The sequence below is a fragment of the Passer domesticus genome, chromosome 10 (genome assembly GCF_036417665.1).
Source record: "Passer domesticus isolate bPasDom1 chromosome 10, bPasDom1.hap1, whole genome shotgun sequence".
In the NCBI taxonomy this organism is placed as follows: domain Eukaryota; kingdom Metazoa; phylum Chordata; class Aves; order Passeriformes; family Passeridae; genus Passer; species Passer domesticus.
The window spans coordinates 7,290,001-7,305,713 of NC_087483.1; the positions used below are offsets into that span (position 1 = coordinate 7,290,001).

Below are 15,713 nucleotides of genomic sequence, written 5' to 3' on the forward strand. Positions count from 1 at the left end.
TATTTACAGTTATTTTCCAATACCTATCACCTATATTAAACAGTGATTTTCTATTCTAAATCAATCCCAAAGTGCCACCACCACCAAGAAGATGGAGGCTAGGAAGAAGAAGGGAGAAGAACAGGACAACGTCCAAGTCCCTCTATCTTGTCTCCTAGACCCCCACAGTAAAATTCTTCAAAATCCCACCTTTCACCCTGTGACAACTACTGTTATGCTACTTAAACTTTTGTGACTTGTAATTCTTCATATAACGTTGGTAATTTGCTCCATAGGTTAAGATCAAAATCCCAAGTGTCTTTGCCTTCCTGCCAAGTCTCCGAGCCCCTGCCAGGATTTTGAGCTACTTAAAGCATCTAGAGGGATGTCTTGGTTTCTGACAGTGCCCAGAGGGGAAGCCACTGGGTGGGCAAAGGGGATGCCCAGGCTAATGCTGAGGAGGGGCTGACCCTGAAATAAAGGCACTGCTCCAACTCGCACGGAAACCCTGAAGCCAGTCTGGCAGTTGAAACCACAAGAAACACAAGCCCCCAGCACCAAGGGAGTGCTTTAAACCTGTATTAAATATCAGCAGCCACCCTGGGGCGGAGAGAGGCCTGCTGAGCCCGGCGTGGGGATTTCCCTGGCTGAAGCCCAGGCTGGGGCAGGTTCTCCTCTCTTCAGCCCCTTCCCTGCTTTGCTGCACACCTGTGGCAGTCCCCTGTGTGCCACGCTGCTCCTGCCACCTCTCCCCAGCACGGGCTGTGCTCAGGGAGGGGAGCTGGGCACTGCCTGACACGGAGCTCCATCCCAGGGCAAAGCCATCCTACACGGAGCTGGCAGACAGAGACCTTCCCCTGCCCACACCCCGCTGGTGACGGTGTCTTCACAGTCCTGCCAGCACAGAGATGTCCCTGTTTTGGGATGTCCCACTTCTGTCTGCCTGGACACCATCTGACCCTCACGCTGGAGCCCCAGGCTGGCTCCTCCAGTGTCACATCCAGCAGAATAAACATCAGACATCTTTAAAATCCATTTAAAATGGGAGTGGGGGGCCGGGGGGTGGGGATTTGGAGCCCTCATGCCCAGAGAACATTCCTGCCAGCCCGTGTGCCCCGGCACATTGCCTTCCCCTGCTCTCTGTGTTTAGTGTTCTGATTTCCCTAAAGCAGGTTTTTTGGGGGGAGAGTGGAGGGGAAGGGGCGGTGGTACCGGTGTGAATGCTGCGGTGGAGTTACAGCGCTCAGGGCGGCAGCGCACACCGACCCCGGCAGCAGGTGAAGGAGCAGAAAACTTCCCCTTGTCCGAAGTTTGTTAATGTCGAGGACGGGCATTAACATATTCCCAAACTATCCCCCTCAACCAGCGTCAGATAAAGCGCTGGTCCCTTCTGACTCACGAAAATCGCGGTGCTGATTTGATGAGAGGGGACAGCGGGGAGGGGAGATGCCCCGGCTCGGTCCCCGCCGGGGCTCGCCTGTGACATCAGCAGGAAAGCGGCGATAAAAGCGGCGGGCGGAGGGGACTCCGGCTCACACAGCCGCCACCTGCCTCGGGGGACAGCAGCGGCCACCTCTGCCCGCCTGGCCCCGGTAAGTGCGGCCCCCGCCCGGCAGCGACGCTCCCCTCCGCCCGCCGTGATGCTCTCGCTGATTCCCGAGCGCTGCTTTGCCTCGCCGTGTGTCTGTCCTGCGTCTGTCCAGCCGGCTGGTGGGCATGGGAGGGGTCCAAAAGTTGGTGGCCACGGCAAACCTGAGCTGCCGGGAGCTCGGGGTGTCTCCTGCTCAGCGCGCTGAGAACTTTTCCTTGGCAAAAGTGGCTGGAAATGGAGCGGCCCCGCAGCCCCGCCGTGTCCTGCCTCTCCCTGCCTCCCTCTCCCGCTTGGATCCCCTGCCCGGGTGGCTGCAGAGACACGGCCCCTCACCCAGCCCAGCCCTGCTCAGTGCCTCAGTGCCCTGGAGTGTGGCACAGGGTGTTCCCACGTTGTCACTTCAGCAGCCGTGGCCAGGGGTGGGGGCCAAGGGTGCAGAGGTGGTCATCCATCCATCCATCCATCCATCCATCCATCCATCCATCCATCCATCCATCCGTCCGTCCGTCCATCCCCCATCCGTGACTCTGCAGCCAGCCCTGCATTTTTGTGGTGATCCCCATCCCTTGGGCTCTGGCGTCCCACAGGTTTACTGGGGGTCCCAGAGAAGATCAGGCCTGACCCAAGGCACTAGGCTAGGACCAAAACCTGTTTTAGTGACCATGAGGTTTGTGCAGATCATGTTTGGAGGTGGTATTTTCCCCAGAGGTGTCAGCCCCAGCCCCAAGGTTTGTTCTGGTGCTGTCCCCAAGCCCTTTGCTGCTGGCCCGGGGATGATATGATGGGGACACACATCCACAGCCAAATCCCTTCTCTCCTGCAGCCACATCGGAGCCTTCAGCAGGGCTCAGGAGACTTCACAGCCAAGTCACAGGGCCTGGAAGTGCTGAGGATGAAGCTGGGGGTCGCCTGCCTCCTGTGGCTGCTGCTCGTCTGCCTGACCCTGCCCGCCACCCACGGCCGCGTCCTGGAGCGCTCCATGGAAATCAGGAGTAGGGAGAACATGAGTAAGGGACTGTCCCCAGCCACCCCCTGTCCCCAGTCCCCTCTGCACCCCCGGCTCAGCTGCCCTTGGGGGGTGAGGAGCTGCTGCCATTGTGCAGGAGCACAGGTCTGCTTTGAGAGAGAATTGCAACAGCTTTGATCCTCCTCATCCCCCTTCCCTGCTCCCCTGGCGTTCCCATCCCCTCACTCTTGGGCGCGATGCCCCTTCCCCTTTCTCCAAGCCCCTGATGGGTCTCGTCTTTCCCCTCAGACCCGGACATCGACCCCTCGTGGTACACGGGCCGCGGGATCCGGCCCGTGGGGCGCTTCGGGAGGCGACAAGCCCTGGGCGGGCCGGGGCCGCGGGGCTGCGCAGCCCCCCGCCCTCCGCGGCTGGAGCTGCACCCCTGAACTGCAGCTGGCAATAAAATCCCTGCTCCTCTCACCCCCGTGTCCCGGGCTCTCTGTTCCAAACCGCAGCGTGGGGGGAGCCACCCCCAAATCTGCACGGCCACCTTGGGTTTCTGCCTGCCCTGGCAGTGTCACAACCCTTCCCTTTCACGTTTATCCCCTCACACCCCAAGAAGCACCCCAAAAATAATCACAGAGGGACCCCTTTCCCAGGGGTATCCCAGGGGTGCCCCCGACACCTTCATTTCCATGAGCTGGGGACAGAAACAGCCCCCCCCATTTCTGTGGGGTCAGAAACTCCTGGGGACCATGTGGTGCTCTGTCCACCCCACTGCCATGCCCCAAAACCTCAGGGATCACTGCCCTGCAGACAGGGTGAGTGCTGCTGCCTCTGGAGAGAGCACGGGTGGTTTTTTCTCCTCTTCCAGCCAAGGGGAGTTCCCACTGTGGACTCATAACTGTATAAAGGGGATGCCCAGCACAGTGAAACCACACATTGGCTTTGACCCCATTCTGGCCCCATGATTGCTCCCAAGGATGGGCTGTGACCCCTGTAATGGGATGGATGGGGTGAGGAGAGCACTGGCCCTGGTCCCTGCCACCCCCAGGCTTCCTGTGGCTCCCTACAGGCTGACATGCAGGACAGGGGAAAAAAAAAATACACCTTTAGGGCAATATTCTCTTTATTTGCAGCATGGGTGTAAAACCACGGGGATCTTTGCTTTGGGAAATGAAACCCTCCCTTTTCAGAGGGAAAGGGAGATGGAGGAGGTGACAGCTGGGGGTTGGGGGATGTCACCAGTGAGGGTTGGTGGCAGTGTTCCTGGCAGGCTGTGCTTTATCTCCCAGCTAAGGATGGAGCTAAAGAGGCCCTGTGTACCCAGGAGGGCTCTGAGTGGGCTTTGAGAGGGAGGGTGGTCAGGCTGAGCTGTCCCTGCAGCTCTGAGCCCCCTGCTCTGTCACTGTCCCTGCTGGAGGTGGGCTGCAGCCCTGCTGAGTGCAGTGCCACGTCCTCAGCTCCGGCAGCACCTTGTCCTCGTCCTCGCCCCGCTCGCACTCAGGTCCACGGTCGACCTCCCATGTGGGGATGGCCTGGGTGCCTTCTCTTTTTCCCTCCTCAGGAGCTCTTGGACTGGGAGGAAACACAAGGCAAAGAAGGGCTCTTTTCTCCTGCCAGTGGCTGGAATGCCATGGCCACCCCATGTCCCATCCCGCAGTTCCCTGAACAGCTGAGCTGGGGACACCATTGCACTGCTGTCACTGTGGTATTTTATGAAAAATCCCTTCACCAGGATCTTTTCTCCTGGGAAGATGAGAAACCTCAGAGGAAAAGAGAAACAATATTATTGATTGCTTCTCCCTGTGTTTTGCTGCTTTGGAATGTGGCAGGTGCATCTTTGATTGGTTCCATGTGAATTGTTTTTCCTTCATGGCCAATCCCAGTCCAGCTGTGTCGGACTCTCTGGTCTGCCACAGGTTTTTGTTATTCATTCTTTTCTAGCTTTCTGATGTGTCCTTTCTCTCCACAGTTTAGTAGAGTTTTAGTATATAATTTATTTTAATATAATATCATAATGTAACAAATCAGCCTTCTGGGAAATATGGAGTCAGATTAATCTTTTCCCTCATCCTGGGACCCTCTCAAACACCACCAACACACTACTAGATTGGATGCCAATGCAAAATAAAGTTGTGGCTCTGGGCCCACAGAAGGCCTGAAAGCCCTGTCTGACACTGGAATACCTCAGGATGGATCTGTCCATCCTTCTGCCTTAAGGGGTGGCACAGGCTGGACCGGCTGGGAGGAACATCTCAGTGACAAGTAGCAGCAATGAAGGGGCTGAGCCTTTCAGGGACTGGGGCCATGGTTCACCTGCCTCTGCTCCCACCTAGAGCCATCCCATAACTCACCTACAGACATGAAGACGTCATTCACTTGGTGGTTGGATTTTGCAGATGTCTCCATGAACAGGAGGCCTTTTGTTCGTGCAAAGTCTTCCCCCTCCTAAGAGAAACAAGCAGAGTTATTCCCCTGCCCCCTCTGGGGCTGCTTGTTCAATTTTATGGTGGATTTCATGTACAGGGACTTCAGAGGTGTCTGAAAACCTCTTATGTGTTTGGATTTCCCTGGAAATTTTCCTTGGATGTGTCCCAGAGCTTTCTGTGAGGGGTGATGAGGGAACTCCAGGCACTCACCTCCGTGGTGACCTCTCGCTCAGCAGCAAGGTCTGTCTTGTTGCCCACCAGAGCAATCACGATTTCATCAGGCAGGAATTTCTTCTCCAGCTCCTCCAGCCACAGCTTTGCTCTGCTGAATGATTGCTGGAGAGATGGAGACAAAACCACCCAGTGATCAGGCTTTGATTTATTCCCTTTGTCTCAGACCAAGCCAGCTGGGTGGCACCAAACCAAAGAGGGTGGGGAGGTTCTGATTGCCCCTCTCAGGAAAACAGGTCAGCAGCCCACAAACACATTTGAGGGATAAATCACCCTTGGATGGGATTCATGGCAGCAGAACCCACCCCTGGGTGGTGGCATGGGCCTGCCAGGGGCCTCACCTTTTTAGCAATGTCATAAACGAGGAGGGCAGCATGGGCATCCCGGTAGTAGAGGTGACAGACACTCTGGTACTTCTCCTGGCCCGCCGTGTCCCAGATCTCAAACTTGACAGTGGCCTCGTCCAGGTCCAGTATCTGTGTGAAGAAGGAGCCTGCAGGCAAGATGCAGGGTGTGTGTTCACTTGGAGCGAGAGCAGGGAGCTCAGATCCCCTGCCCTGAGGCTGTGAATGACGTTCTAATGCACAGAATCCAGGGGGGACTCCTTGTGACCACTGGCACTGGGCTGAGGTGGCCCTTCCTGGCAGCAGATTTGGGTGGATGACACCAGAATTGATGCTGGATAACTCTGAGCTTTGCAGAATGCCCCCAGACAGAGAGACAACTCCACCTCACTGGTGGGTCAGAGCTGTGAATGGGAATATCCATGGAAAGGGCTCCCACTGCAGGGGAGCCTCCATCCTTTCCTGCAGAGAGCAGATGGCTGGTCCACAAGCAGAGGGATGAGAGGAGAAGCTCCACCTTGCTCTTCTCCACCAGCTGGCTCTTCAGTTGCAGGTGGGATCACAGCCTCTGTACCTGCTGTGCCTGCTTAAGGCAAAACCCAGGTGCATCTTGTAAAATAAATAGACATAAAGTCTAGGTGCTGTGGGACCTGGGCAGGGGGAATTGAAACTAGGTGATCTTTAATGCAAACCTTTCTAAGAGACACTCCTGAGGTGCCTGAATAGCTGGGAAGGCAGCACAGCATGCAAAGAGCAGATGGGCTGCACAGTTTACTCATTATTCTGCTGCTAACCTGCCTCTAAAAAGCAGCACAAAGCCAGACCTGTGTGATGTGGACGTGGCTTTGCCTGTGGCCTGCTGCTGGAAATGGGCTGGAAATGTAGAGGTGTGAAGAGGGAGGTTCTGGCTTTTGGGCAAATCTGCACCATGCTCCAAAGTGGGTCTGTGCAAGCAGCTCCCCTGCATCCCACCCCGCTGCAGGGAAGTGCTCCAGGCCTGGTCTCTTGTCCAGAGCCATGGAGCTGTTGGAGCCACTCACTCACATCCCACAGTGGGCAGCAGCTCCCTGAAGTCGTTCTTCACGTATCTGTAGGCCAGGCTGGACTTGCCCACGGACATGCTGCCCAGCAGCACCACCTTGTACATGTAGGAGGGACGGGGCCCCTCCGGGGAGGTGCCCAGTGTCGCTGTCTGTGCCATGTCCTGCAAGGAAACCAGCTCTGCTCAGTGGGTACCCGGGATCAGCTGAGCCTCCTGCAGCAGCTCCTGAGTGGCAGCTGGGCAGGTGGGGATAACTCCGAAATAGGCTGGAATAAAATCAAAATTATTCATGTCATAAGCTGCAGATTTAATGCATCAAAGCATCTGCCACAGTCAGCTGTGACCAGAAGGTGGAGATGTTTAGGAAGAAACCTGATGCCAGAAGTCTCCTTGGGTGTAGGCAAGGAGATTGCTGCATCTCCTTTAACAGGGAGGAGCTGGAGGAATTTCCCAGCAGAGGCAAATCCCTCGTGGCTGTGCCTCTCTCTCCAGGACACCTTCCCCGGAGTTCTGGTGAAGAGCTTAGGCTGATGTCCCACATTTATCCTGGTTAGGAGTTACATCAGGAGAGCCTCAGGAGTGAGAGGCCCTGGCTGGAGCAGCAGCACACAAAGCAGGTGACAAATGCTCCTGCACCCTGGGTAAAGAGCCCCAGACAAACCAAGCCCCTGGAGTGCCACCCCCATGTCACCCCAGAGCGTGCCAGACCCAGGGATGGCAGGAAACACAGACCCAGTAACGGGGACTGCCTCAAACCTGACTGGAAGAGAGCACCTGCAGAGCCTTGGTCGGTGGGAGCCCTCCTGGGTGACACGTGTGTCCCCTCCTCCCAGCCCTGGGCCAAGGAAGTGCCACTGCCCCGCTGCTGGGTGGGAGCTGCCAGTGCAGGGCAGCAAAGAACACTTTGCCCTGCCTTGCCCTGGTTCCTCCTCACAGAGCTCCTCCTCCAAAAACACTCAGCTCATGTGGACAGCTATAAAGGAGAGAGGGAAGTTCACGGGGTGTTGGGCTGAGCAGGATGCCAGGGTGAGCTCTGCTGGAGTGGAGGGATTCCCCCCACATGGAATAAAGCCCTGGTGAGGCAGGCAGCAGGGATCTGCAAGACTTCTGATGGAGAATTGGTGCAATTTCTACCTGAGCCTCAGGGATTTGGCTGTGGAAGCAAGAAGTACCTTTACAAAGACACCTACAGCAGCAGCAGCAGCAGTGGTGGAGCTCCTGCAGTTCCCTTCCTGCAGCTCCCTGCTCCCTGCACTTCCCTCCCCTGACAAAAGCCCCTTGTTCCTGAGAGCTGCTCATCCCACGTGGCTCTTTTATTTTGTCTGTCCTCCCTCTGCAATCTGGCAGGCTGCAGAGCTTTAATTCTTCATTAAGGCTGTCATTAAGAGCGTTCCTTGGCTGAACCCAGGTCTGTATCTTTAGATCCAAGCAGTTTTTCTGCTGGGTGAGACGGCTTTAATCCCCTTAAAAAACACAAGTAACATCATATTCCCCAGCTCATGCAGCCCTGTGATGAAGAGCAGGACCATAGTTTGTGCAGAACAGCTAGTTAGTCATATTTTTCAAGCAGGAAAAAGATAAGTCCTGTGGCACAGCATGGATGTGCTCCTTAGAGTATTGATTAGATAAATTTGCCTCTTTGTAGGCTGGAAACAAGACTGTCATCCGTTCTGGGCAGTTATTGTCAGTGGTAAGCCATAAAACTCTCTAAGGAAACAGGAAGGTGCTTGAAAACTACCCAAGCTTGTCTGTATTAAACACAGTTTCTCATCATTTCCCTCTGCTGCTCTCTGTTCAACCTTAGAAAGGTGGGTTGATGCTGGAACAAAACTCACCTGAGATTTACTGCAATGAGTTTTGCCAAAGCTTACTTGAAACAATTTTTTTCCCCATGTTAAGAGGCAGAGAGTGAGGCTCCCTTCCCACCTGGGGAGGATGGCAAGGAAGCAAAACAAGTGGCTTTGTTCTGATTCAATGGAAAACGGGATTTAAGGGTGAGGGCTTTGTCCTCTTTTTTTTAAGGTGAGGGCTTTGTCCTCTTTTTTTGTTGGAAAAGAAGAGCACACAGTAAAACCCTGCATTTCCTGGACAAGGGACTGTGGGAAAAGCATCCAGCTATCTACTGTCATCAATTTGGAGAGCAACAGCTGAGGTGGTGCAGGTCCTCCCCTTGTGCCAAGAGGCCACGCTGAGGGGCAGGGAAAGCTCAACCTGCTCAGATCCAGTCTAGTCAGAGAAAACAAACCAATTTATCTTTAATCAGCTGTAAAAACCCTGCTGGTGGATTTAGTCTCCAGGTACAGCTTAATATTTTGTGGCAGCTGTGTCTAGCACAGATATTAGGGGCAGGCTTGCATGATCCTACACTTGTCCTGAAGGTGAGTTCCCAAACAGCCACAACACCAATTGTTGCTCACTTCCTAAAGGAGGATTAAACATTGCTGCACCCAGGAAATTGTGTTCAGCATCTTTAACCTGGGCTGGAGGGATCCTAGTGTATTTGTTGTCAGGGGATAAGCCTTTTATTTCCAAAGGGAAGCAGTAATAAAAGAAAAGTCAGGCATACCTTTGGGGGTGGAGTCACTGAGAAGTCTTATTTAAAACCCTGTTTAGCTTCCTGGGAAATTAATGTTAAGTGTAATGATGTCCAAGTGGTGTCTAAGCTTTTTTAGGTCCTAATACCATTAAAGCCATTTGCTGAGTTTCTGCAAAGGGGTGCAAGAGTGAACCAGAGCAAAAATTACTAAGCACCTCAGAAAAATTACAGGACTTCAACACTTCACTGTGTAAGTCTGCAGTATTTACCCCTGCAGGTTTTGGACACAATATTTCAAGTTCTTTCAGAATTATACACTTAACTTGTCCCCCCACAATATAGTTGTCAGGCACCTACCTCCCCAGTTAACTCCCAGCATTCAGCTCAAAGCTCTCCTCTGCTTTTGGGACCCTCCTCCTACTTGCTTAAGCTCTGGCTTAAATAAGAGAGTGGCCACTCAGAAAGTTCACTTAATCCAGGGTTACCAGGGGATACAGAAATCCCAACTGCAAAGACATAATGTGTAAATATTAGATTGACACAGCGATGATCTCTCAGAAGAAGCAGCTCCCCTCAAAGCGAAGGGGAAGGGAATGAGGATCATTAACCACGCGGGGAAGTAAGGCTGCAATAAGACACCCAGAACTCTGCTGAGCCCTTCAACAACAGCTCTGGGGGTAGGAAGGGCTTCCTAAAACCTCTCCTCTTGGGAAGGAGTCACTGAGGACCGTGGCACCCTTCGCGCCTGGGATGCGAGGCTGCCCCGCGAGGATGGGAGGATTTCCGGAGCTCGCCTGGAAAGGCACCTTGGAGAGGGCGGCTGGGGCTGGGGGATTGCCCTGCCCGCTGGGGAATTCCTGAGCGGAGGACGCCTTTACCTTCCCGAAGGCTCGCTGTGCCGCCGGGGCTGCAGTCCGTGCGTCAGGGGTGACAGGGTGACGGCCCCATCCGTGCGTCCCAGCCCCTCCGTGCCCGCAGCAGCTAAAAGCGAAAGCAGCGGCTCCGGGAGCGGTGTCAAAGGTGAGAGAGGCAGGCCGAGATCAGTGAACCTTAGACCTGACACCAGGTCTAAGGTCTGGCAGCCAGGCAAGACGGAGAGAGGCTGTTGTCACCGTGGCCATCCCCCGCACCCCTCCGTCCCTGCCTCCGTCCTTCCCTCCCCGCTTCCCACGCCGGGGTTGGGCGGTGGGTGGGTGGATGGATGGGCGGACAGACAGACGGATGAATGGGTGGGTGGGGCTTTCCCCATGTCTTGGGGTCCAAGAGCGTCCCAGCTATCAGGGACATGGGGGTAAGATCCCCTCGGACCCCCGCAGGTTTGAGGATCAGGGAGGGCTGGGTGTGGCTGGAGTCACGGCACACACGGGATCTCTCCAGGTTTTTATAACATGGCAATTTCTGCTGATGAACATTAGACCTGGCTTTGGTCTCCTGCCAGGTACAGACTCAGATATCCCGGGCTTGGGATTGCAAAGGGGATGTGTTTTGTGGGAGAAGATGTGCCTGCTTGTCTGGCAAAACGCTTCAGCTGAAAAACAGCTGCTCCTGAGTTTGGGAGGTACAAAGTGAGCATTTCACTGCCTGTTAATTAGGGTAATAGCTGGTTACCCCAGGCAGCTGGGGTCAGTGTCTTGAAGAAGGCTGCTCTTGTCCAATATCTTGAGAGAGAACTCACAGCATGTGAGACTGCATTGGGATAACGGGTCTGGAGTAAGAATGGGAAGATCTGATAATTAAACATCTGAATGACAATAAATCTGTGTTTCTGTCACTCCTCTTGTCATAGTCAGTGTCTTTCCTTCAAGTAAGAGATCTGGAAGTGAAACAGACTTAACAAAATCTACTCCTAATGGTTATAGGGAACAGGGTGAAAAGGAGAAGTCCTACGAGAAAGCTTAAAAACAATATCATCCTAGTTTTGAAATTAAAAATGTGTCTCGTGACTCCCAAGGCCTAAGCACTGCAGTTCAATTACTTCCCATTTCAGTCATGAAAAGCCATGTAGTTTGTATTCCCAGGTCCTTCCCATCAGCTCTGCAGAGGCAGAACACAGTTCCTATGGATAACTGTGAACACAGTTCCTATGAATATATATAGTTTTTCCAGTCCAGAAGCAGTTTCATGTGCTCCCACCCCTTTCTTACAAGTTGTTTCCCAAAGGAACTGACTTAAAGCCTTTTTTCCCCTTTTTTTTTTCTTTTTTTTTTTTTTTCCCTGGGGCTTTGGTTTAGTCAGTCCTTCAGTGTGAGTCTCTGTGGCCCTGTGCACAGTTGTACTGGTACAGCAAGGGAGTAGGAAGATGTTTCAGAATTTTGGAAGGGCTGAGTGTGGATACCTTGGGCTGGGGTTGTTGCAGCAGGAATCCTTGCCCACATCAATGAATTTACCCACTGGTTTGGACCTACAGGCTGTGGTAGCATCATACACCTAAACTGAGCATCTAATTTTTAGTAGAAAAAAAAGTCTGGGGGGCTTTGAAGCCTTATGAAAGGATGGCTTTGTCAGGGCTTCATTCCCAGTTTGTGCTGCTCTGTTATTTTCATACCAGCCTCCTCTGCCCGAGCAGGTGTCAGATCTCATGGGCCTTTGTGAAGGGCTTTTATAAAAGAAGACGGTGGGGATGAGGTGCTCAAACAAAGTGCCATGGCCTGGCCGATGTAAATGCCCTGGAAACCTGCAGAACTCAGGGGAGTGCGTCCCTCGTGTGGGTTGGGACAGCCTCCCCTGGAAGGCTCCTCTGCAGCTCCTGCTGAGGCAGACCCCACTAGAGGGCACAGCTCCTCTACCTTTTGAGACAGCGAGGATGCTGCTGCCCAGCCTCATTTCTGAGCCAAACAGACACCAGCCCATGAGAGATGGACCGAGGTCTCCTGCCAGAAATGTGGATGCACAGCCAATCTTCTCTTGCTCTTTGTTCTCCAAACAACTGGAATGTGAACATCTCTGATAAGCACTATTGCAGTGTCAAGGAGCCAGAAGTTTTTCTGTCTCCTTGCCTGCTTCTTCTGAGGGAAAATATGCAGGATGCTGAGGATCAGACCCCTTCAGTGGTGAGTGGTTTGCAAATGTGGAACCAGATGGGTAGAGCACCTGGAGCATCCTGCACAAACCTAGTGATGTACCTTGCTATGCTTGTGCAGTGAAGGGTTCTTCACTTGAAATAAATTTTACTGGTAAAACCTGGCTATGGTTTGTTTTTCTGATGTTTAGGGACTGCATTTCATTTTACAGCCACCTGATGTAATTGCACCATGAGAATTTGGAGGATGGGTCTGGTCACAGGAGTGTTGTGGATCAAATACACCTTGTAGGCCTTCCCCCACTGCTCCACCTCAGCTTTTTTATTTGATTTTTAATTGTGAAGGAAAGGCTGACACATCAGTGGTGCACAAGAATTCCAGAGGAGGTCAAAATAAAAGTTCTAGGCTAAGCATGCAAGAATAATTCCAATAATTTTGTATTTCTGGCTCTGCCTGCTGCATAACTTTGCAGGATGCCTCTCCTTCCTCCTTTTTCTGAGTTAAAGGAGGCACAAGCACACAGATCTTTGTGGGGCAGTTGAGAAACTCCTGGAGGGCTCTTTTTCAGTGGTTGTGTATGTAGCACTTGCTTCTCCCTGACTGTGACTGCTGTGAGGAAGCATCGATGTGGGCACTGTAAACCCTCCCTTGCTTAGGGAAGAGTGGTTGTGTGGGAAAGGCAGCAGAGTCTGGCAATAAAGGCACAGCCCTGAGCTGAGCACAGAGACTGAAACCTCAGCTTTGCCACTTGCTTGCTGTCTGCTTGTGGGAAGAGTTCTTTTTTCTCCCCTGACTTATTTCTCCCCCTCTCCTTGGGCTCATCCACATGGATTCCATGTGGTCCCTGGCGTGCCCAGCTCAGGAGGTCTGATCACTATCAAAGCTCCCACATTGTTGAAATGAGGCTTAGACTTTGTACTGCTCTGAAATTATGCTCATCTTCAGCATTTTTGGTCCTCTGAGGTCCCTGAATACCACAAAATTTTTCCTGAGGGGTCAGTTTGTATCCAAAACATTCTAATTGCTTATTTTTTCAATAACAAGCACCTGAAACTGTGGTCAGCAAAATAAATTCAAAATAATCAATCCATCCAGAGATCACATCAAATTATGTCCTCAAAACTGTTTGCCATAGCTGTGCTGTTAAATGTGCCTTCCCTTGTTTGTGTGGTGGTTTTCATACACAGCATGGCTAAGGAGTTAAATCACAGAATGGCAATACTTGAAGTGTCCTGGTCTTTGCTCTTTCTCCTTTTCTGTGTGTGATAAAGTAATGAAAACCCAGGTATTCCACTGGTGATCATACAGGCAAGGTCTGTCACCACTGCCATGCAGCATTAAAAAATCTTTTTGTTTTGAGAGGAGCAAGGGTTGTGCTTTTGCTAATGAAAAGAAGATTTAGGTCCTCACTGTTAAAGTGATAAAAAGTTGAGGCATACTTTAAGGATTGGTGGAGCTGTAATGGTGAACAGATCATTTACACTGTGGCTCAAAACTGTGAGCCTGCCCTGAACTGCTTCAGGCCTCTAAAATGCTTGTCTTCCTGTATTAATTATTAACGTTGCTAAAACACTCCAGAGATTGGCTTGGAAACATTAAACAAACTTAATATTAATAGCTCCCAGATGATAAGTGATGGTGAACATTAGCATGTGTTAAAGACCGAGGAGGGAAAATAACTACTGACTACAATAAACATTTGAAGTCTGGTGGCATTAAATTACAAAAAGAATAAAAGTGTGAACCACAAGAAAGGCTTTCCTCCAGCATTAGCACTTGAAGAGACAGGTGAGATTGTTTTCACCTCTGAAATTGCACTTGACAGGTCACAATAAATAGCCTTGGGGTATGTGCTGAGGTTCTTGCCATATGTCTAATAAGCAAAGTGCAGCTTGTGTGACAAGGAAATGTATGTGGCTTGCCCGAGTGAAGATGTATGAATTGAACAGTTTGCTTATCTCAAATTCAGGTTCTCATTTCTCAGTGGACCTTGGCCAGGAGGATCCCCCTCCATGAATCCAGCCCACCTTGCCAGGAGAGCTGCCTACACAGAGACCTTTGGCTCTAGGCTGGGTACCCGACTTCAAAGGATAAGCCAGCTCCCAAGGGCCATGGAAATGGAGGAAATGGTTCAGTGAAACAAGAGACATCCTTATCTGACAAGGTGCAGGTTTGGCAGCATTTTACATGATTAAAGCATTTAAGCACTCTCTTCCACGTGCAGGGTCTGGTATCTGCCTGAGCTCCATGTGCTGCTTTTTTGCCAGTGGGGATATCACATTTGGGACGGACCTTGACCTCTGAGGAAAACTTGGTGGCAACTGGCCAGCTGGCTTCAGCTTTTAATGTGGGACTGGCAGAGTGATCACACATGTTCCCTTGGGAAACCAGGCTAAAAATGGCTATAGGTGGTACCTTTCCAAGCCAAGGGCTATGGAGGAACTCCCTGAGAGCCAAAAGTTGCTCAACAATCTCCCCCAGAAGTGCTTCATCATCTCTCTGTGTTTGCGAGGCAGCTGTATCCAATGCAACTGAAAATGTTTTGCCTGTGCATGGAAAGAGAAATATTTAAGCAATGCTGTCTAGCACAGACTTGAAAAGCTCATGTGGGTGTGAATATGAGCTTAGCTTCCCTGAAGTCCCCACCCAGCTTTGGGGATGCCTAGCCCAGAAAACTTCACTTTATGCCAGGTTTTGCCTCTCCATGGCAGCCAGGCCTGTGGCCACAGCACGGTTTTGCCTTTTCAGGTCACGTCTAAATGTTTGGCTGGTTTTCAGTTGGGTTTTAGTCTCAGGCACTGTGTGTTAGAGGCATGGTCTGTATAGGCACAAGAATAGAAATTATTTCATCAGTTTGAGCCTGAGTAACCTCGTTTAAGGCCAGATGCTGCTGGAAGAATTGTAAAGCAGTCATCTTGGGCAGAGGTGAAATGAGTCATCTGTTGCCAATAAGCTTGGAAGGAACAGAGATGCCTGGGGGTGGGGGGGACGACACCATTATCTGCTGTTACCTCGAGCAACTCCTTTTATAATTGAAAAAGGTATTAAAAATTATTTTGGGAATTTCTAATTAGTTGAGCTGAACCACTAATGCACTCCGGATGTTTCAGAAACTTAACCTGATAGCTTGCCCAAAAGAGGCCATGCCGAGAAGTGTCTTTCCTGCCTTTCCTCTCTGCCACCACAGCTCCAAGGTCAGAGAGGATGAAAACCTCTGCAGAAATGGAAGTTGAGCAACAAAGGCGGTGCCTGTCAGCCCCTGGGGAGGTGCCTCCTCCTAGCAGTGCCCAGACATCCATGGCTTAAGGCTGGAAACCCTGTGATATATTGAGCAGCTGTCCTTAGGGAAAGGCACAGATAGGAAAGGCAGAAGGCAAGAGGAAGGAAAAGCAGAGATTTGGTGGCAGAGTCCATTCTACTCCTGTCTCTGGCATCTTTTTTTCCAGCATGATCCTTGACAAGTTGTTCAGCTGGCTGTGGAAACTGGTAGTTTCTAGATGCAAAATGTTTTGCTTTCTGTTCAGTTTGGGGTATTCCATCCTTTATCTACTTATTGGTTTTTTTATTTATTGTTTTTACAGCAGCTGAA

General features: G+C 51.7%; 2 protein-coding genes across 4 annotated transcripts; one reads left to right on the forward strand and one right to left on the reverse strand.

The window, feature by feature from the left end:
- The first annotated feature begins 1,371 nt into the window (after nucleotides 1-1,371).
- Nucleotides 1,372-2,977, forward strand: PRLH (prolactin releasing hormone). The gene is made up of 3 exons (XM_064435575.1): nucleotides 1,372-1,571; nucleotides 2,394-2,577; nucleotides 2,826-2,977. The coding sequence occupies exons 2-3, from the start codon at nucleotides 2,463-2,465 to the stop codon at nucleotides 2,963-2,965; spliced, it is 255 nt and encodes an 84-aa protein (XP_064291645.1). The 5' UTR covers nucleotides 1,372-1,571; nucleotides 2,394-2,462; the 3' UTR covers nucleotides 2,966-2,977.
- Nucleotides 2,978-3,630: 653 nt separating this feature from the next.
- On the reverse strand, nucleotides 3,631-10,219 carry RAB17 (RAB17, member RAS oncogene family). 3 transcript variants are annotated; one of them, XM_064433544.1, is made up of 7 exons: nucleotides 9,983-10,219; nucleotides 9,462-9,610; nucleotides 6,571-6,834; nucleotides 5,524-5,675; nucleotides 5,162-5,287; nucleotides 4,877-4,970; nucleotides 3,631-4,097 (listed from the first exon to the last, which is right to left on the reverse strand). In XM_064433544.1, the coding sequence occupies exons 3-7, from the start codon at nucleotides 6,725-6,727 to the stop codon at nucleotides 3,979-3,981; spliced, it is 648 nt and encodes a 215-aa protein (XP_064289614.1). In that variant the 5' UTR covers nucleotides 6,728-6,834; nucleotides 9,462-9,610; nucleotides 9,983-10,219; the 3' UTR covers nucleotides 3,631-3,978. The 3 variants fall into 3 exon arrangements, with proteins under 3 accessions (XP_064289614.1, XP_064289613.1, XP_064289615.1); XM_064433543.1 differs by having other exon boundaries at nucleotides 6,571-6,730; nucleotides 9,983-10,215; XM_064433545.1 differs by lacking the exon at nucleotides 9,462-9,610 and having other exon boundaries at nucleotides 6,571-6,730; nucleotides 9,983-10,217.
- Between the last annotated feature and the right edge of the window lie 5,494 nt (nucleotides 10,220-15,713).

Bases quoted from the DNA above. Each gene is read 5' to 3' on its own strand.
- PRLH (XM_064435575.1), top strand. From the start codon at position 2,463: ATGAAGCTGGGGGTCGCCTGCCTCCTGTGGCTGCTGCTCGTCTGCCTG. The intron at 2,578-2,825 runs GTAAGGGACTGT...CTTTCCCCTCAG, and splicing joins CAGGAGTAGGGAGAACATGA to ACCCGGACATCGACCCCTCG.
- RAB17 (XM_064433544.1), bottom strand. From the start codon at position 6,727: ATGGCACAGACAGCGACACTGGGCACCTCCCCGGAGGGGCCCCGTCCC. The intron at 5,676-6,570 runs GTGAGTGAGTGG...TCTTGCCTGCAG, and splicing joins GCTGCTGCCCACTGTGGGAT to GCTCCTTCTTCACACAGATA. The intron at 5,288-5,523 runs GTGAGGCCCCTG...CCATCTCTCCAG, and splicing joins TTTATGACATTGCTAAAAAG to CAATCATTCAGCAGAGCAAA.